The sequence below is a fragment of the Lynx canadensis genome, chromosome E1, assembly GCF_007474595.2.
Source record: "Lynx canadensis isolate LIC74 chromosome E1, mLynCan4.pri.v2, whole genome shotgun sequence".
Taxonomy (NCBI): Eukaryota; Metazoa; Chordata; class Mammalia; order Carnivora; family Felidae; genus Lynx; species Lynx canadensis.
In genome coordinates this window covers 44,645,486-44,667,285 of record NC_044316.2, presented here as the reverse complement: position 1 = coordinate 44,667,285, position 21,800 = coordinate 44,645,486, and the positions used below count along the sequence as shown (strand labels likewise).

The 21,800-nt window shown below is 44.7% G+C and overlaps 1 protein-coding gene across 1 annotated transcript in view; it reads left to right on the top strand.

Moving 5' to 3' along the window:
* The window catches only part of MARCHF10 (membrane associated ring-CH-type finger 10), an 85,078-nt gene that overhangs the window by 25,386 nt on the left and 37,892 nt on the right, over positions 1-21,800 (top strand). The window contains exon 4 of the mRNA XM_030296811.1: positions 14,620-14,791. Within this exon, the coding sequence (XP_030152671.1) occupies positions 14,620-14,791 (172 nt within the window). The remainder of the gene's footprint in view (positions 1-14,619; positions 14,792-21,800) is intronic.

Genomic DNA, 21,800 nt, shown 5'->3' with positions numbered 1-21,800 from the left:
TTTGTCACAGATAGGCAAGAACACGAGGACGTAGAAGGGCTGGGTTCAAGGCTCTCCGTGGACAGAGGAAACTCAGAACAGCCCAAAGTTGGCCCGGGACTCCGCTGTACTTTATAACAGAAGTCATGTTGCTATAAAGATGTGAATTCATGTTCCACCAGATAAGTCACCAGACTAAATTGGATATTTCTTTTATAATTAGGTTATAGATTAATTGGAATACACTGGCGTGCATGCCCTTCTGTGAGCGAACCAGGGTGCTGAAGGTCTCCAACAGCATTAATGGAGAAAGCAAACAATAACTGTATCGTGGGCAAAGACAGGAATGCTTCACTTCTTCATTTCTGGGCTTTGTCTGAGTTCCACTAGGTAATTTAAAAATAGGCCATGGCAGTAAAATGGGGCAACTGTCAGTTCAAATTGCAGCTGCTTCCAGAATGTTGTCCTGCCTTTTTTAACAGATAAGCAAGACAAGCCTAGAGTCAATCCTTCCACTAGGGCGGTTCTGCCATGTGGCCGGGTGATACAAACACCAATTGTTATCCCAGTTCAGTGAAATTGTGGATGCCGAGAGTTGGTGGCCTCTGATCCAGAGGGCTCCTGATGTTAATTGGACTCAGCAGCTCCGAAATTGCATGAGAGAAGATTATAACAAAGTAGATTTTTGCCCATTTTATGCAGTGCTATGTATTTTGGTTTACTACCTTTTATTAAAATTCCTTACTTAAAAAAAATGGCCCTAATTAATTTTTAAAACCAAAAAAAAAAAAAAAAAACCCAAACCTTGTTAAAAACCAATTAAAACTCAGCTATCAAACTTTAAAATTTTTTCACTTGCAAGATATTATTCAGGTGCATACCTGAGTGAAGCATGAGTTAGAACATACAACATCTCATCCTGAAACCTTTTGTTTTGCTTTTATACCACTTTACTCACTAAGGAATTGCAAACCGCTTTGTGTCCAAGACGCGGTGTTAGATGCTGTGGGCACACGGTAATAACAAAGCCGTGCCCCTGCCCGTTCACAGTGTGGGCGAAATAAGACGTTACACTAATGCCTGCAGTTCAAGACGGTATCTGATGAGTGTAATAAAAAGGCAAAAGGAAACCTGGAAAAGCTTCCTAGAGGAATGCAGATTTTCATCTGGATCTTAAGGCACGACAGGATTTGGGGAGCTGGGAGTGGGGGGTGGGGAGCTGAGGCAGGGCACCGTCACAGGTGGAAGGAGGAGCCGAAATCAAAGAGAGATGGGTACGTTTGGGAAAGGGTGAGCCGCCCAGTCTTCCTGCAGCACAGGAAATGTACATCAGACCTCTCTTCAGAGCTCCCCTCCCTGGAGGACACTCGTCATACCCCCCTGCACCCTTGCCTTAGGATCAGGACACAGGAGGGTGCCCTTCTCACTCCCAGTTCTGCTCCCAGACCACTGCTCCCCCGGCTTTGATGGAAACACGGGTGCCCTAAGGCTTGTGCTGTTTCGCTCCACCATTCTCCCCACCCCCCCCACACACACATCATCCCTCTTGTCTCCTGGCCACTCTCTTACTCAGTGAAGACGCTGGCAGTGGCTTGGTCTCTGCTCACCCATCCCCTGATCTCCTGCCGCAATCCTGGATGACTTTGGCACCCACCAGGCCACACCCTGGCTTCTCAGTTCCTGATGCGTCTTAAGTGCCCCCCTCCACTCCCCTCAGCCGCCGCCTCCCCCAGCCCACGGCACATCCCAGACTGCGCCATCAACCAAAAGGTCTCCGTGTCCAAAATCCATTGATGACAACAGTCTTCCAGCTCTCCTGCTCATCCACTTTTACTCTGATGTCTCTCCCACCTCTTGGGAACCTTTGGTCCATTGGCCCTTTGTCTTTTTTTCTCGCCTCTCTGGCAGTCTCAGCCTTCCGTGGTCTCTGGGTCCATATCCAGGCCCCTGGTAACTGCTGCAGAAAAGTCACTCAAATTTGAGAAATGGTCTTACTGAAAGGTCACAGCCACCAATCTCCTGGAACCCCTCAGTGCTGCCCCGTTGCCCTGCTCAGCTCTCTCACTTGGATCCTCTTTCCCTTTGCCCAGTCTTCAATCCCTCCTCTCTTCCATTCCACACCTTGGTGGTCCTCAGAGTTTTCCCTAGCTCGTTGCTGCCCTGCGCACCCATCCCCTCTCTTGTGCACTACCCTCTCCTCAAGATCCCGCCTCCTTGCTGCCCACAGACCCTTTTCCATCCAGTTCCCTCACCCTGCCTGCACCCCCAGCTGACCCAGAACCTTCTATCAGCATCTAATCGTGATCCACGGTCTCCCACCAAAAAAAAAAAAAAAAAAAAAAAAGTTCTCCCTTGATCCTGTCCCTCCATTTATTTCTTCTCCTTCACAGTCAGAATTCTCAAAAGAATTATTTACACTGACTGACTCCATTTCCCCACCTCCCACTCACTCCTCAACCCACTCCAATCTGGCTCTCATGCTCCCTCATTCCACTGAAATGGCACTTTGTCAAACGACTTCCACATCTATGAATGGGGCAGGTCTTTGGGTCCTCTCCACATTTGCCCTCCCAGTGGCTTCCACTGGCCCCTTCACTCAGTCCCCCTGAAGCATGTGCCCCTGAGCTCCTGCAAAGCCATCTTCTCCTCCGGGTTTCCTCCCGTGTCTCTGGAGGTGATTTCTCCTCCTGTTCCTGCACTGCTGCCCAGGCCCTGAGTCCCGGGATTCCTCGAGGCTCGGGCTCTCTTCCCACTCCATACCTAGGGGTTTATCTTAATTTTGTATCACAGACCTCGAGGGCACTATGGTGAACTCTCTTAGATCCTCTTCTCAGAATATTTCAAACGCATAAAATAATAATACAAAGGATTTCAAAGGAAGCCACTTTTATCGAAATAGTCATCAAAATATTTTTAGAAATCTGTGATTCAGTAATGTATGTGCTTCTTTATTAACACATTAAATAACAAGTGATGGGCGTAAAGGGTATTTTGAGACATCTGCAACAAATTTAATGAAATGTGAAAATATCTGTGATTTCTATTGGCGACAAAGTCACAGGAACTGCCAATACCACCGTGGTTCGTTGCCTGCGTTCAGAAATGAAAGCTACGCTTAGCTTTCAGTTGGGGGTTAGTGGAAATAACGATATAATTTTTTTCCCCCATCCAAGTTCACGACCCGCCCCCCAAGAAGCCCTGCTCTATAAATTTTCCTTAGGTCACCTCATCAAGATGTTAACTGCCAAAGTCAAGATGTTAACTGCCAAAGACCTCCAGATCTGCATATCCAACCCAAAACTCACTTGTAATCTCCAGGTCTGAATATTCAACTGTTTACTCAATACGTCTACTTGGAAGTCTCAACAGGCCCAACACCATAGTCCCCAGCCTGGTCCTTCACGATTCCTTTCGTGTGGCATCATCCAAATCTGGCACTTTCTCTCCTCCGGACCCTCATATTCAATTCAATCACCAAGTCTATGCCATTTACTTCCCCAATTGCTTTTTTTCTTTAATGTTTATTTTCTTTTGAGAGAGAATGAGCATGAGCAGGGGAGGGGCAGAGAGGGAGAGAATCGCAAGCAGGCTCCACGCTGTTGTCACGGAGCCCAATGTAGGGCTTGATCTCACCAACTGTGAGATCATGACCTGAGCCGAAATGGAGAGTTGGACGCTTAACCGACTGAGCCACCCAGGCACCCCTTCCCCAAGAGCTTTTTAATCGGTCTGTGTGTGCTTTTCTTCCATTGCCTACTTGGGTTACTGCCGACACCTCCTGGCCAGTCTTCACACTTCTACTGCTCCCCCTAAATTCCACTTTCTGTACCACATGGAGTGACAGTGATGAGTGGAACTCAGATCATGTCCCTGGCCCGCTGAAACCCCTTCCGTGGCCTTTTGTGACTTTCAGAATGGGAACCAGAATTCGTCATGGAGCCAATAAGGGCCTGAAGGATCTGGTCCTCCGTACTGCCCCAAGTCCGTCCACCCTGGCTTCAGGTCTTCCTACCTGCCAGGCCACCTCTCTTACAACACGCACCCTGCCTTCCCACCATGCCTCAGATGTCAGCCCAGGTCACTTCCTCAGGGAGCGTTTTCCCAACTGTCCCCTCCCGCAACTAGATTTGTACCCTTCTGCCCTATCTTCTATGGTTTTCCATATGCTTCCTTTTTTTTTTTTTTTAATTTAGGACTTGCAATTTTACATTAATAATTATTTGATTAAATGATCTACCTTCCTACCTAGACTGTAAGCTCTGTAAGAACCAAGTCTTTGTTTTACTCGTCATTCGCATATCCCAACATATGTGGCTATATTGTCTCTTCCGTGGAGGGTCCCTGTTAGTATAAATTTATGTTCATCCTAAATCACCAAGTATAAGATGAGGCATATCTTTTTTTTTTTTTTTTTTTTTAAATTTTTTTTTTTTCAACGTTTTTTTATTTATTTTTGGGACAGAGAGAGACAGAGCATGAACAGGGGAGGGGCAGAGAGAGAGGGAGACACAGAATCGGAAACAGGCTCCAGGCTCCGAGCCATCAGCCCAGAGCCTGACGCGGGGCTCGAACTCACGGACCACGAGATCGTGACCTGGCTGAAGTCGGACGCTTAACCGACTGCGCCACCCAGGCGCCCCAAGATGAGGCATATCTTTTAAAATTTATCCTGCATTGACTTCTCTGTATTGATCATTGATCTCTCATTGTTACCAGATGGTATCATGAAGGAAACATTTTAAATCTAATGAAACGTTTATTATGAGGTATAAAAAGAAACTGGCAGTGTTCCCACAAAGTACCTACTTTATCCTGGCAGCCCGGCAATATCTATCTATATTTCTGCTCCATTTCCCCCCAATATTTTACTCTGAGGACTTCAAAACATAGAGAAAACTTGACAGAATTGTATAGTGAATATCCATATACCTACCACCTAGATTCTACAATTGTTGGCATTTTGCTATATTTACTTTATCACGTATCTATCTGTCCATCTATCCATCCACAGATCCACCTTGGGTTTTGGCGCATTTCATTTTAATTCTTTTTAATAACGTTTATTTTTGAGAGACAGAGAGAGAGCACGAGCAGGGGAGAGGCAGAGAGAGAGGGAGACACAGAATCTGAAGCAGGCTCCAGGCTCCAAGCTGTCAGCACAGAGCCCAACATGGGGCTGGAACTCAAACCGTGAGATCATGACCTGAGCCGAAGTCGGATGCTTAACCGACTGAGCCACCCAGGCGCCCATGTTTTGATGCATTTCAAAGCAAGTTGCAGACTTGCAACTTGATCAGTACTCTGCCCCCCAAAATACTTCAGCATGTACGTCATTAACTAGCATTGAATACCTGTTTATGGCTTTTGTGGTTTTGATGGTTCATTTTTTTTTCCAGTTTTTGCTTAGGCGGTAGAAATTACCTGAAGTAAATTGTATAGAATAGATTTTAAGAGTAATATTTAATGAGTTTTGACAAATGCATGTGCCCTGTAACCCACACCCCCATCAAGTTTTCATCACCCCATGAAGATTCTTTATGCCCCTTTCTAGCCAGTTCCCGTCCCTGTCCCTCTCAGAGACGGCTGCTATTCTAAGTATTTTCTCCATAAATTAGTTTCTGCCTTTTCTTGTTCCATTTCTTAAAAATGCTTTGGAGTTCTTTTAAGTAATCTCAGAACCTTTTTAGAAATAGGTGGAATATACATTCTAAATAGCTGAGATAAATGAGCCTGTGTAATAATTAAAATTACATATGAGTTACAATTCAAAATTATAATCTCCCAAAATGACTTTTCAAAAAAAGATAATAGTTGGAAAAGTTATGTGGAAGTTGGCATTCTCACATACATCTACAAATGTAAGTTGATACCAATATTTCTGGAGGACAATTTGGGAACAAAAAATTTTAAATCTTTGTGATGCTTTTAATCTACTAATATAAATTCCCACTTTGGGAAACTTGAGATAATTAAAGATGTGCATAAATCTAGAAGAATATTCATCATAGCACTATTTATTATAGCAAAAAGCTGGAAGCAAAGTACATGATCAACAAAAAGAATTGTGATCGATCCATTCAGTGAGGAGTGTATTCTGAAGACAAAGAGAACTGGGGCATCTGGCTGGCTCAGCCAGCAGAGCATGTGACTCTTGATCTCGAGGTTGTGAGTTTGAGCCCCACATTGGGTATAGAGATTACTTAAATAAATAAAAACTTAAAAAAAGAAATTGTAAACAAAGATCAAAAAACAAACAAAGAGAACTACCAAGAAAGAATGAACTTTACTTAGTGGGTTTATTCTTACAGTAATATTTGTATTGTAATTCTGACATTATTTCACATTTATTACAGAGCAAAACGTGAATAAAAATATTAATATAATTAAGGAATAAAGATGCTAAATGTAAAATACGAATATAAAGCTTTTCAAAGGAATGGAAAGCTCTATATAGTGTTAAATTTTAATTAGAAAGATTGCTGTGAACTCCTGATTTTTTTAAATACATATTTTTTAAGTGTACTTATTTTTGAGAGAGACAGAGACAGAGCATGAGCAGAAGAGGGGCAGAGAGGGAGGGAGACACAGAATCTGAAGCAGGCTCCAAGCTCTGAGCTGTCAGCACAGAGCCCAATGCGGGGCTCAAACCCACGAACCATGAGATCATCACCTGAGCCGAAGCCAGACACTCAACCGGCTGAACCACCCAGGTGCCCCTAAATACATATTTCTAATGAATTCTATTGAAAGGACTTAGGAACAGTGTCATTCTAGTAGCAATGAACACACCCAGCATTGATATTAAGTCCTAACTACCATTTTAACTAAAAGGAACCAGAGCTACTTGGATTCCAGATCTCAGACAGGTAAAATACAAGGGGGAAACTATGATATTTTTATTGTACCAGAAAGTAAAGAAGTGCTCAAAAACTCATGTCAAAAGTCAACTTCAGTGGACTCCCACTCACCAATTTTGGTACAATTTGAGCATGAAAGAATGTGATGAGATAATTGAAGAAAATATATCCTTGAGACTGCAGTGATAATAAATAAATTAAATATGTACATAAATAAAAGAGAAGGTGGGGGGAATGTTCTTCTCTAGAGAAGAATGCCAGTTATTAATTGTAGGAGAAATGACAGAATTGGAAAAAAAAAATTGTTTTGCTACTACCCCCAAATGATTATCAATTCAGGAAAAGTACATCAAGAGACATTAAAATCATTGGGTAAAGTGTTGTTTATGAATAGGCTATTCAGTGTCAAAGAATCATTCATAGATTACCTACTAATTACAATGGGGGGAAATGTTGTTTACATTGAAGGCATCTGGCAGTCACCACCTTAGCTAGAGATCAAACAGCATTACCAATAGCATTGTTAGGTGCTGATGTGTGACGTTATACAGAAGGACACCACACCACCTATAGAATATGCATACCCAAAATGGTTAACCTGAATTTTATCATGAGAAAACAATCAAATTCAGAACGTAAGACCTTCTATGGGGCTGGGACTCTCCAAAACAGTAAAAAACATGAAAAAGCCAAAAAGGCAGAAAACCAAAGAAAAAGGGACATAAAAACCGCATGCAATCTAAGTACCTTGACTGGATCATAGATCAAAACAAACAGCTGGAGAGACATTTGGGGGACAATTTGAATATGCTGTACGTATTAGACAATGTCACGGAAATATTACATTTTTTTAGGTAAGATGGCTGGTACTGTGGCTTTGCAGGAGAATGTCTATTTTGATAAGAGATGGATGTTTAAGTATTTAGGGGTGAACTATCATGAAGTCTAGTGACTTTGAAATTCTTTAGAAAAAGAATATATATAGAGAGAGAGTGTGCGCATACTTGTGTGAGAGCGGGCTCAAGAGAGCGTAGCGTGCAAATAGAGTAATGGCTGTTTTTTGTACCGTTCTTTCGACTGCTCTATAGATTTGACATTTTCAGAATAAGATTGAAACATTATTAAAAGGTATCTGTTGATGCAACGTATTGTTAAGTGAAACAGTATGTATGGTGCAATTCTATTTTTTTAATCACACTTGTATAGGCATAAACATGTGTTAGCGTAACGTCAGCTGGTGTAACAAAGGGACCAAAAATATGATGAGTGAATCAAGGCAGTTTAGTTCTTGCACGTGTGACAGTTCAGGCTGGACGAACCAGATGGGCAGACAGCTCTCCTCCACCAAGACTTTCAGAGACTCGGGCTGATAACAGTTCGGTTGTCTTCAATGCATGACTTTCAAAGTTGTTGCCTTTCTAGCTGAAGTGCCGGGCCAGACACTGAGGCAGAAGTGAGGCAGACACTTTCATTCCCACTCGGTGGGAGAGACTTTCCTCCGAGGCCACACCACGTGGCAGGGGAGATGGAAACGTTCTGTTCAAGGAGGGTGGCCATATCCCAGCTTCACCCTATTGCTTGAGAAGGGATTTCAGTGGAAATCCATCGCAGTCATTAAAAGGGAGTCTTAAAGAATATAAACCAAGCTGCTTGCAGTTTTTAGTTCTAGGTTAATGGGGCTTTGAATGTTTTAAATTTTCTTTCTTAGGCTTCTCTTTATATGTCCATTAGGAGCATGCATTCCTTTTGTAATGAAGAGTTACACTTCACCAAAAAAAGCCATTGAAACTATGAAAAGATCATTTCACTGGCAAATTTTCAGGATGCTTTCTTTTCCCGCTCTGAGAGAAACATACATGCTCATCTTAGAAACCATGTTAAGCATTTTTCTACTCAGAAACCTTCAGTTGGACCCCATTTTCTATCACATTGACTCTCAATTCTTTGCTTGCATCTCAGGCCCCCCCCCCCCCAATCTGACGCCACCCTGCCATCCAGCTTTCTCTCTCCCCCTCCTCCCCCACTCTCTGCTCTGGCCCCTTGCCCTGTCGTCTGAGAATCATGCCCTACTCATTACTCTATCCATACCTTGGCTCCTGTGCTGCCTCCAGCCTAAGGCAGTCACCACTCATACTTCAGGTTCCAGAAACCTCAGGAACCCTGCCTTGACTTCGCATCTTTTTCTGTGCGTTCCTTTGGAATTCAGAATTGGTGCCACCCGATTTATCGCTTAATTAAATGTTGTTTTGCATTTCATGAGATTATAATCTCATCTCTCCCACCGCAAGCTTCTTGTCTTTAAGTGCCTTCCTGGTGCTTGAGTAGGGTTGAAGGCATAGTCGTTGCAAATGATGCTTCTCAATTAATTCCCACGTTGTACGACATATTATTTCGAGTAGGAGGTACTTTTGTAGAGGATCTCCATTTGATGGCCAAATCTTTCATGTTCCTCAGAGGCTCCTCTCAGCTAAAAGGGGCACAGGAATTCAAATAAAGAATGGAGGAAAAATTTATTGCAGCCAAACTCTACTTGAGAAATATTCAACGGAGGGCAGTTACTAACCACTACACTTTAGTGGTTAGTATGTGTATGTGTTACTAACCACTACACTTTAGTGTTCAAATTTTAAAAATCCAGCATTTTCTGGCCACACACCTGCTGCCCACCACACAGAACTCCATCCCAGAGCACATCATACGCACTCACTCACTCGCACAGGTCCCCAAAAGCATGAAAATGTGTCACCACCCACAAGAGTGATTTCTACAACTCACAAGGGATTAATTTGCATTACAAGAAATAGCTAGCAAGTGTCAGAAAACCTGTCGTGTCTGCCATTTGAGTAGCTTGCAGCTCTGAGCTTCACCCAGAGGCCATGCCACAGTCAGATGGAGAGTCATCACGAAGCAAATTCTATGGTCTCACGTGCCCCTCCTTCAGGGAGCCGACGCCGTGGTCATCAGATGTTGGGAAGACTTTGACCAAGGCCACTAGTGACAGATCAGTGTCTCAGGCTGAGTCATTCCAACTTGCTAGCATGAAAATCACAGAGACCGTGGCAGGTGGGGGGTGGGGCGCTCTTCACTGAAGTCCATGGTAGACACAGATGCATGTGATATTTACACACGTGGCAGCCCCCCGACTCCAAAAAGCATCTTGCAGCGAAATGGAGCTCAACACTGTCCTGAACATGCGAAGGACTTTGCTGCTTTTAGAGTTTTTTCTAGATTAGAGACAGGTTAGCCTGCTTTGTGACAAGCCAGCCCTCTGTGTAGAACATGCGTTTATGCTTCTTGAATGCACAAAGGAGTCCACCCTGTCCAGAATGCTCCGTATACAAGCCACCTTCGATTCTCTAAGGCTGTTTCTGTGTCTGAGGCACAATTTGAACGTAGACTTTGGAAACTTGAAGGTACACGTTCGCACCCACAGTCCTTCAGTCACCCTTCCCGTGCTGTTACTGTTTGGACGTCAAGTGTCACCGCGTTGGTCACTGTCTTTCATGTTCTCATGAAAACATACTTATTTCAAGTGTCATAAACACACGGTCCTTCTCTGGCAATAGCCCGACACTACTCTTTTCCTCTTGTTCGCAGCAGGTCGTACCCTGATCCACACCATATCGGGAGATCTGCTCAGCCCAGCTTTCCATCACATGACATGTGGCAAAAATGGGGCTAGTCTACGTCAATCAGAGTGCAGTAGCACGCCCTGAAGGAGGGAGGGCAGGAGAGAGGGGCCATCCCATTTGAGGACCACTTTCCTGGGTCTTGGAAATGAGCCATCGGGCAAGAGCTGGAAAATAACCTGGTCTCGTCCATCCCTGACTACTTAGGTCTCCTTCTCTTCTAATTGTCTCTGTTCACTGTCACCTTGCCATTCCAGATCCCACATTGTGAGGTCCCAGGCGAAATGATCTCATCATTCTCACGTCCCGGAGGCAATGTGTTCCACTTCCCAACCCCTGGGTCTCCGTCTCCCAGGAGGCCTAACTAGAACCATTACAGCATCAATAAGTCGTTCCCTATGGAAGTCCCTAATGGGACTCCCAGACAGGAGTCTCTCTCTGAACTTTGGAGAGAGCCTTGCCCTGGGCAAGGTAGTCTATTCTGCCAGAAGAGCAAGTGGGGGACCGGGGGAGAACGATAAATACACAAGTAATAACACTCTAGAAAAATGTTCATTTCGACAATAGCTTATTTCTATTCACATGGCTTTATTAGGACTTTCTTACCAAATTATGAATAGGGAACTGAGAATCCTCACATGTATCCTGTAGCTTGATTTTTAAAAGTTTCTTTCTAGTTAGGTTTTTTTTTTTTTAATGCTTTAGACTTTGATTTTGAAAGACAAAGCTGGTTTTCTTCCCCCAAAGGAATAGCAAAATGTGCTGTTGCCTCCACCTCCATGTGACATTTCAACTTAGGAACATATGGGGGAAGAAATGAACATTGTAATTACTGTTCAAAATTACAAGGGGGGAAAAGACAGTTTTAAAATCAACTTTAAATCAAAATAACTGAATGATTATTGTTTGATAATCTCTGACTGTTGTTAAATATTTTCCGTTAGAGCTTTACTGTCTGAAAAAGAAATCGTGCCATATTTTCTTAAGACCAGACAAATTTCAGCTGGATACTTAGAAGACAATCATAAATTCAATAGCTTGTGAAAGAAACCAAGGGTCCAGGTGCGCCTGGGTGGCTCAGTCGGTTAGGTGTCCGCCTTCAGTTCAGGTCATGATATCACAGCTCGTGGGTTCGGGCCCCGAGTTGGGCTCTGTGCTGACAGCCAGAGCCTGGAGCCTGCTTCAGATTCTGTGTCTCCTTCTCTCTCTCTCTGCCCCTCCCCAACTTGTGCGTGCTCTCTCTCTCTCTCTCTCTCTCTCAAAAATAATAAATCAATCAATAAATAAATCAAGAGTCCGATGTAAGATCTGATCTATCTCTCTGCTCACATTTCTTCGGATGAAGTGAAAATCCAATAGTATTTCTCACTGGGGATTTGGGTTTTGCTTTCAACCACAGGTAGTTAATATTCGGTTGTTAGCGAGTTAATTTTTTAAATGGGTAATTACAAAAGCCAACACTCACATGGCATTTACTGCATGCCTGGTATTGTTCTAAGTGCTACGAGCACGTCCTAACTCATTTAATCCTCGCAGAACCACCACAAGGTAGACACTATGGTTCATGGATGGAAAATTCTGAGATGCAGAGATGAACCAAAATTAACACTATGTCGCACAATAACCCTGGGAAACCCAGAATCCCCTCCCAGGAAGTCTTAAATACTACACTTTGGTGCCAGAATGAGTTACTACACTTGTCACACCAAGGATCATCCTCCCTGATTAATATTATGCGTTTTCATAAGAGAGGAGAGAGAATGGCAGAGAACACAAGAAGACGTGAACAAAGGCACAAAAAAAGTTGAAATGATTTGCTTACGATTAGTGAAGCAAGCACATTCATCATAAGTATTATTATTTCTGCCATTGCGACTTTAGTTTCCCACTGACAAAACACCCCCTTCCAGCGGCAATTTCTAGACTCTTAAGAATGATTAGCAACTGGAAGTAAGTAAGGCTGATGGAACTAGGAACCGGAAAAGGATGTATTCAGAGCACAGGTACACTATTCCCTATGTAATAGGCACTGTCTCGTGGACCAAACTGTCGTTCACCTTTGGTGCTATTAAAGGCTTGAAGTATAATGAGTGGGTGAAGGAAGGATAAAATATGGCTTAACACCCACCCAATCAAAAGTCTTGTAACCAACTCCTCCCAATTCACCACTGCCCGGGACAAGCAAAGAATCCAGCCCTGGCTGAGGGTGACAGACCCACCAGTAACGGTGGACGCTATTATTGCTCCTGATACTGTAACCATGGATATTGGTAGTCGTAGCCCAGACTATCTTTTTCCTGCCTTTGCATTGGCTAGAAATAAAGGGCTGAAGAATAGACCCTTTCTATTGTCCACTCACTCACATGAGGTATTTGTTGGGCAGTTTGTGGAAAAAATTCCATCCCATGTTCACTGACGTTCTCCTTGCCTAGGACAGTCTTGGGCATCATAATTAAAATTTGCCCACATTTCCTACTCTGAAAACAGAGAACCTGTCTCATGTTCAGAAATGACGTAAAGCTTCATAGGGTGCCTGGGTAGCTCAGTCAGTTAAGTGTCTGACTCTTGATTTTGGCTCAGGTCATGATCTCACGGTTCATGAGCTCAAGCTCCATGTTGAGCTCTGCATTGACAGTGCAGAGCCTGCTTGGGATTTTCTCTCTCCCTCTCTCCCTGCCACCTCCCTGCTCACACTCTTCCTCTCAAAACTAAATAAATAAACTTTTTTAAAAATGACTTAATGCTTCACCTTTGACATTTCAGGATCATTTTCAAGGATTTCTATTAAATTCCAGAATTGAAAAGGAAAATGGAGAACAACCAGTTCATTAAGTCCTTTCTTTTTCCTGTCTCTTTATCTGATTTGTTTTCTGAAAACACAGGGAGAAACAATAATTATTTGTTTGAAGGCTGTCTCCAGACTCTAAATTACAAAACAACAATTTATAATCTTAGAGGATAATGATCTGTCCACCTGTAGATTTATACAGACATCTTTGAAGAAGACTGACAAGCAGGGGAGTTTTTTTTTAGAATTTAGTTTGTCTTCTGTTGCACCCAATAATTCAAAGCTACTCAGGGTATTTTCCTGAGTCAGGAGCCCTTGAAATGAAAATGCCACAATTGTCAGCGGGAACGATGAGCAAGATCAATACAAATCGCCACGTTCGGGGAAGAGGGGGGCATTAATGTAGCACTCTGTCTGCAGAAGACCGTGCATCCTGAGAGGACTTTCCCAAGACTGGACTAATGTGCCTGTAGAAGAACTGAGTGACCCTCCCCCTGGGGAGGGAGGGGCGGAGACCTTGGGGTTTACTTTGTTGCAGAGTGTATCACAAATCATAACACCAGGACCTAAAACCATGAGGTAGGACTTAACTCACCCACTGTGACCAGATTTCCCATAGCCAGTTACGTTGCTTTCATTATTCTTTTGGTGAGCGTAGTGGCGGCAAAGTAGAAAACTATCGAATGCCTGGATAATTTTTGTTGTGTTGGCAAGGCTGCGCCGAGACACTCTGACGCTGCAGGAATCATGATTTGGCTGTGCGTAGATTTATACCGACTTCTTTATAGAAGACGGACAACTAGGAGACTCTTAAAAAGATTAGTCTGTCTCACGTTGCACCCAGTAATTCAGAACAGTAAACGGAGGTCTAATTTTTTCAGTCCCAACACACTATCTAAATTTCCTTTTCATTGTCAAGTATATGATTACCATTAGGAACATCTTTCCTCACCCACCCCCAAAGCAGTTCAGATAACAAAAGCAAGAAGTTTAAGGGCATTGATTGTTTCTTTTGCTTTCATACATAGCTTTCATAACATGAGCTGTTTGTTGGTCATCAAATTACTTAAGGGTCAGAAATGTATTCTTTTCATAACGTTCTACAAGATAGACTCGTAGAAGTGTCTCCTTTTTATGGTGTTCTGCAAAATAGTCTCATTAACTTTGCTATTATTTCTAATTGATTCTTCTAAATTGATACAGTCCATCAAAACCTCACTGGTAAAAGGGCATATTAAGCATGGCGGGATATTCCAGTGTTAGTGTTGGAGGGATCCCTGCAGTCAGCTAGTCTCTTTTTCCCTCTCTGCCCAGCAGAGATGACCTATTTGCCCATTAATACTCAGACACCTTTCATTTCCGGTAGAGTTCTGGTGAGGAGGATTCTGTAGCCGAACCAAGACTTTCCACCAAGAGTTCTGCGGTCAAGGGTGATTCCAGACTTCCGGCAATTGACCAAACATCAGTCAAACAGAAACATAAAAGTACCATGACCCCACGGAAACCGGAGAAGGTGGGCCCCAGCAAACCCTCTTCAGGTGAGTGCTTGATGTGTGGAAATTCACAAACTCTAAAATCCCAGCGCTACAGGTAATGCCAACACTCAGACTGGTGGTACCGGTTACACCGAGGGCCCTCTGAGTGGCGAATTCAGGTTTTGGAGGGTCCGGTGATCTTATACAAGTGGTAAAATTCATTCTAGAGTAGAAGAGCAAGTCAAGAAGGTGTGACTTATCCAGAACAACTGTTCCCACTGCCCAAATTTGCTGCCCAGTCATTGGCTTTGTGTGACACTTTCCTAGAATTGGTGCCTTTTCGTCTTCCTTACCCTTCTGGGGTGGGGATGGGGAAGGCATTTGGCCCCAGGTATCAAATTTTATGACTCAAGCGAGAGCATGAAGAGAAGCTTTCAAAAGCATCTGAATGGCATAATTTATAGCCAAGAAAGAGAGAGTAATAAAGTCCTCCAATACTGGGGTTGTCCTCTCTGGGAGAAAGGGGGCTTGATACATCCTCCCTTTTGTGCAATTTGGTAAATAATTCACTCTTTAGCTGCCTTTGAAGCAGAGATCAGTCCTCCGCTTGAGGCAGGAATGATTTAATAGTATCCAGAAAGAGGATAAATTCAAGTGAAAGCGTAGAGTCCCTCGGGCTCATCCCCATCAAAGCCAACATATGGAGGACAAACTTGATTCCTCCAGGAACTGACTTCGAAGTTGGGGTAACTAGGCAGAAAGGTCTGCCTTCTGCTTGCAGTAGAATGGAAAGGATCCAAATTAACTGCCGAAGAATTTGTAAATAGCGTGCAATTCATTTAAATACAAATCACAACTACTTTCTAATCCTAAATAGCTCTTGTCATGCAACCACCCGTCCAGTTAAGTCTTAATGCATTTTTAGAAAATGGCAGCTTTCCCTCAGATTAACCACCCACATTTTGTTGCTTTAATGAGGTAAAAAAAAAAAAAAAAAAAAAGAAATCTGAAATGATGTCCTTCCAAGCAAAGCCCCAAAACTTTTTCCTTATTTAATTAGGGGAAAGTATCATTAATAGTTAACAATTTCTCATTTTTAAGACTTTTAGTAGGAAGTGTGTTTAAAATTTTTTTTTAATATTTATATTTGAGTGACAAAGAGGGCACATGGAAAAGGGGCAGAGAGAGAGGGAGACACAGAATCCAAAGAAGGCTCCAGGCTCTGAGCTATCAGCACAGAGCCCTACGAGGGGGCTCAAACTCACACACCATGAGATCATGACCCAGGCCACAGTCAGACGTTTAACCCACTGAGCCACCCAGGCGCCCCAGTAGGAAGCATGTTTTCAATTCAGCTGTTTAAGAATGGAATAGGGCAGATAAGATGATTCCCCAATTACTTCAAAATATATGTGGTCATTTATTGAATTGGGGAGGTTTTTAGTAAAAAAAAAATTGAAGTTTAAATAATGCAATTCCATTCACTAGATATGATTTCTAACCTTCTTGCTAAAACTGGGTAGCTATTTGCTTGGGCTACTTTGTCATCTGTCAAGTAAAATCATTAAAATGTACGGTTTAGGCCCACTAGATGATCTTAGTTTGTGTGATTAATACAGATGCTTTTCTGACCGAGCAAACTCCAGATGGACCTTACAACACTGACAAAAGGAAGAATTAATTCACTTTACATTTTATAAAACATCACGTCTGAAGAATTACTAGCCTGGAAACACCAAGGTTTAGGCAAGAGAGCCAAGTTGGCAGAAGGCCACCTATTTCATCAAATGAGGGATGTTACTTGGAGTAAAAGCTTTTAAAAAGTACCAGCTTTATCGTCCTATTATGACCCCAGACCATGTCCAGGACCCGCGCAGGAAGGGGCTAGACTGGGGCCTGGCTGTCCAGTGAGCACAGCGGTCCTGGTGATCAATGCCGGTTGCTACAGAAGCCTGATCAGTTGTACAGCAAACTGGATTCACGAAGTTGGCTAAAAGCAAAGCGTTGGCGTGTTAAGATCCACTCGTTTTACATGTGTAGATGCACCCTCAGAGTTCCTTAATTAGCACAGTGAAATGAGAGCCCAGAGACATGGTGAGAATTTAAGCTGAGTCTTTTCAGGAAAAGTCTAGTTGAGTGACGCTAGCAACTCAGAAAATTCAAAGGACTCTCCTGTGGTTCTAGAAAAAGAGGATTGGGGGTCTGAATTATCTAGACACATTGATCCAGCTCACCAGGTTCCTGTTTTTCTTTACCTCTGTAGAGGAATATTTTCCTAAAGCATTTTGGGGGTGAGCCAAAGTTGACAGTGAGTCACCAAAACTCCTCCCATTTCAGAACTGAGATTCTGTGTCAAATTGAAGCATCCAAGCCAGTGAAATCCCTTTGCAACACCTGTGTAATAGACTAACCTTCCATACCGAGTTCTACCAGGCTTTTCCTGAATAAAATAATATAGCTGGGAAATGTGGATTGCCTTACACGCGAATCTATGTAATGATAATCCATTGAAATCAAGTTTTTCCTTATATCCATGTGACCTACCATCTAGAACCCCCAAGAAGGCTATTTACAATAGAGGAACCCATGGTGCCCTCTACCAATAGATTTATAACTGAGAAGGTGTCAGATTTTCATTGTTCTTCACACTCTTTTAGAAGGAGTTCACGCATTTTAAATTAAGTAAGTTCATATATTCCATCAAACTGCTGCTAAATGAGTTGGCTTGTAATTCTCCGTGTTACCCACCCCCCCCCCCCCCCCCCCCCCCCGCCTCCGTGTAGTGTCGGGGAAGTGCCTTAGAGTCAAAATGCTTGGATTAGCATCTGGGTACCATTTCTTATTTGCTTGTGTGCCTTTGGGCAAGTGACTTCTCTGTGCCTCAGTTTCCTCATCTGTAAAGTGGGGGGTCAAAACAGATCCCACCTCCTGGGATTGCTGTGAAGTTTCAACGATAAAATGTACGCTCAGCCATTAGAACAGTGCCTGTTACAATTAAATACCTGGTAAATTACAGCATATTGATATCTAGGACACAAGAACTGTGTTTAGTAGGGAATGAATTATAAAACCTTGTTTTCTCTGTCTTAATGTTGCCCCCACTCCCCACAATCCTTTTTTTCCCCTTTACCAAAAATCGAGTTATATTTTTTAAATCCTAATATAAATTCAGGTACAAACACTTTTACTACACCCTGAATTTCCAGAGCAGAACACAAAAGGGGGAGAAATGAATAATCAGAAAGCATTCACCAAGCCAGAGATTTGCTTTATCTCCAAAAAGACATGGAAAAGTCGGGCAGCGAGTCCAGACCCAGCTGTGTCTGATGTGCAACGGATTCAGAAATCCTATTTCACGATCAAGGTGAACTCTGGTCCAGGGAGGGACAGAAGCAGAGCTACATATTCTTTCAGAATTCTGCATGGATCTGGGAGAAGCTGAGCAGGTCTCCAGGCCCCGCAAACGCTGGGGGACAGAGAAGCACAGGGAGCTACTATGGCCTCCTGGCCTCCTGCCTATACCCGAGACCCCGCCCAGTGCTAGCCTGAGTTGTAAAGGAGCCATCTTCCTTTTCCAGGATGCGTAGAGGCATCCAAAGGCCACTGTGCTGCGGGGTTCTGGCGCCCGGAGTCCTGCAGACCTCTCTGCCTCAGTGCCCGGCCCACGGGAAAAGAGCATGCCCTCTCCTGTCACCTAGAGCTTGGGCACGGTCTCCTAGTTCTGTGCCAGGAAAATGGATCTGGATGGAGTCCTAGAGCCTGCTTCCAAAATCTTGCCCTTTTAAACAAAGCCAAGTGTTCTGAAATTATCCTCACTTATTACTGAGTTCAACGTTAGTCATTACCAGATTCACATTTGTGGGAGTAGCAAAGCCTATTCAGCTCAATAATGGCTTCTCGGGAGGACGTATTCTTGCAAAACCAAGAAAAAGCAGTGAACTCAGATTTAAAAAGATAAACATCTAACGTAACCGTGGTCTCTTGTGAGTCGGGAAATATTTATTTGAAGGGCGGCCTGGAAGAGAAATTTGACGCAAATCCCAAATCTTCATAACCTACCTTGCAAATAAATTCTGTGGAAGGTTTTCTCGAAAGGCCAAGATTAATGAATTTCCAGGCAGGTCCCTTGGTGTCCCAACAACTTTCCAGGCCATCTGCCCAAGCTAGAAAACAACCACCATAAGTGAACGCTCTTTCCACGTAGAGAATACTAATCCTCAGTCGTTTATGGTAACGCTTCCGAGACCGTGGGGCTCAGGGAGGTCACGGGGCCCAGAACGGGAAGCCATGGCTCAGCATCCTGGTCTACTACTTTATAGCCCCAAATGTGAGCTGGCAACTTCCCCGAACTCAGTTTCGTCATCAGTAAAGTCGAGTTGTTACCTACCTCACCAGGTAGATGGGAGGATTAAAACCTTGTGGGGAGGGGCGCCTGGGTGGCGCAGTCGGTTGGGCGTCCGACTTCAGCCAGGTCACGATCTCGCGGTCCGGGAGTTCGAGCCCCGCGTCGGGCTCTGGGCTGACGGCTCGGAGCCTGGAGCCTGCTTCCGATTCTGTGTCTCCCTCTCTCTCTGCCCCTCCCCCGTTCATGCTCTGTCTCTCTCTGTCCCAAAAAATAAATAAACGTTGGAAAAAAAAAAAAAACAAAAAAACAAAACCTTGTGGGGAGACTAGGCCGTAGGGAAAGGTCAGTCCCCAGTCCTCCCTCTGCTTGGAAATCCCGACTCCCACCCCCACCACCTGCTGCTCCAGGCCTGGCATCGTTTTATAAGCTGCTCAACCAAAGCCATTTTAGTCTGAGATGTAAGACAGGTTGTAACTTTCTGGTAAAAAACTGAGGAACTCCAAGTAGTCTAGGGCCTTGGGCCTTAAAACGTCCCCAGACCAGGAGCAGAGGCATCACCTGAGAGCTTGGTAGAAATACAGAACCTCAGATCCCAGTCCAGACTGACCAAACCAGAACTTGCCTTTGGTAGCATCTCTGGGGTATTTGTGTGCACAGATGAGTCTGAGAAGCTCTGCTTTAGGGTCAGCCTACAAATTAAATTAGGAAGAGGAGAGTATAAAGCTGACACCCTAGAGGGAGGCAAGGACCAGGTCCCTGAGGGCCTTGAACGCCAAGCAGAAAGGCATTGGCGCATCAACCCGGGAGGGGATCTAAGTGAGATGTGGTGCGACCCGACTGGCACTTTTACAAGTGGGCTGTGGCATGGAGAGGGGCCTGAAAGGGGAGTGAGAGCAGCCTGACAGAGGCCGAGAGACCAGACAAGCTGTACGTGCACTGCACCCGGAGAGAAATAAGAAGGGCTTGTCCTGGAGTAAAAGCAGAGGGGACGGGGAAGAGGGCTGGGCTTGAGGGATGTTCAAGGAAGTACTCCTGGCAGTACTTGGTGGTGACTCCTGGGTGTGGGGATAAGGAAAAAGGAGGAACCAAAGAGAAGCTGGAGCTCTGGCCCAGAAAACTAGGCCTGTGGAGGTTGCCTTTGTCAAGGCTGAGAAAGCAAGAAGAGAATGGGCCCCATTCCGTGAGTGTTGTCTTTGAGGGGCAGGCAGGATGGCCGGGAGGAAATGCCAGGAAACACCGGAGGACCCAGGTCTGCTGCTGGGCGGAGAGCTCCTGGCCACCAGCAGGAATCCAAGGGCCTAGAGGGAGAGCAAGGGGGCTGAAGAGGGTCTCCCCTGTGAGAGCTCATGGAGCAAGCAGGGATGATGTGGGGAAAGGACAGAAGAAGACAACCACAGAGAAACAAGGCAAGAAGTAGCAGCCATTGCAAAAGCCTAGGGAGGCAGGGAAATGAAGGAACAGATCATTGTGTCAGATCTTGCACAGGATAGGAGTAACTAGGGGCTGAGACCCACCCCCACCCCCAATTATACTGGAGGTAATGATCATGGTTTTCAACTGGATGCTTCCAATGATGGCATTTTAGAATCGGGACTGATTGCAGCTGCAGCCTTTCCCAAACTTCTCTGATAAGAGTCGCCCGGGAGGTACTTGATGAAAAGACACATTCCTGGTTCCCGTTCCTGACCCAGAGCGTCAGAATCTCCACCGAGGCAGCCTGTAAAACCACATCTTTAACAAGCACAGCAGGTGATTCTCATCACAGAGGTTTGGACACCTGTCTCACAGCCTTGATTCTAGAACATTAAAGTTGATGAGATACCTGGAGACTCCAATAAGCTGCAGGTTGTGATTCGGTCGGTTTGGGAGGAGGGGGCGAGGATTCTGCATTTCTAAGAAGCTTCCAGGGGACATCCATGCTGGCGGTCAAAGGACCACCCGTGGGGGAACAAGGCCTAGAGAAAACACCTGTCTCATTTTGCGGATGAGGAAATAGTTTTTGAGAAGGTAAACAGATGATCCAAGGTGACCCAGCTGGCTAGTGGCAGCGCTGAGAGATCTGTCATGCACGAGGGGGTCTCTGTGGATCGTGTCTCCATCAGGTGCCCATACTCTGCCTCCAGAAGGTTGGCAGATTAAGTGTGGGTTTAGCGGGCAAATCATTCACTTCACTTGGACACCTCCCTCGTCCACCTGCTTCTTCCCCTCCTTGGTCCCTCCCCCTTTCCGTGATCCCACCAGGATCTCTCTGCTTCTGTCTCTTTTCTCAAACCTCCCCTCTGCAGCAGAAAGGCCAGATTAGGGCATGACTGCCGCCTCCTCCTGCGGGCAGCTGGAGGACTGGAGGGGGAGAGCCTTACCGAGGTGAGACCCTGCCAGCCACCGTATGTTGCTGCGGGCACAGCTAATTAGACTGGCCGTGGGGGCGGAGAAGGGACCCCGCGCTGCCACGCAGGAACTTAGTGGGGGAAGAACTTTCCGGCGTCTGTCAGGGACGCCAGAGACTATTGGCTGGAAGAGGGTGTGATGATGAGGCCGTGTCCCTCAGTTAACTCTCGGGTGACTTTGAGATCCCATCGGCCACCCCTCTGACACCTGGACAGGCCAGCCCGAAGAACCCTCTTTGTGTTCTGATTCATTCACAGGCTTTCCCACCGTGAGTGCTGCTTCCTGATTGCTCTTTTTCTTTTGTGCAGGTGACAGCAGCGAGCACCCCCTGTTCTGTGT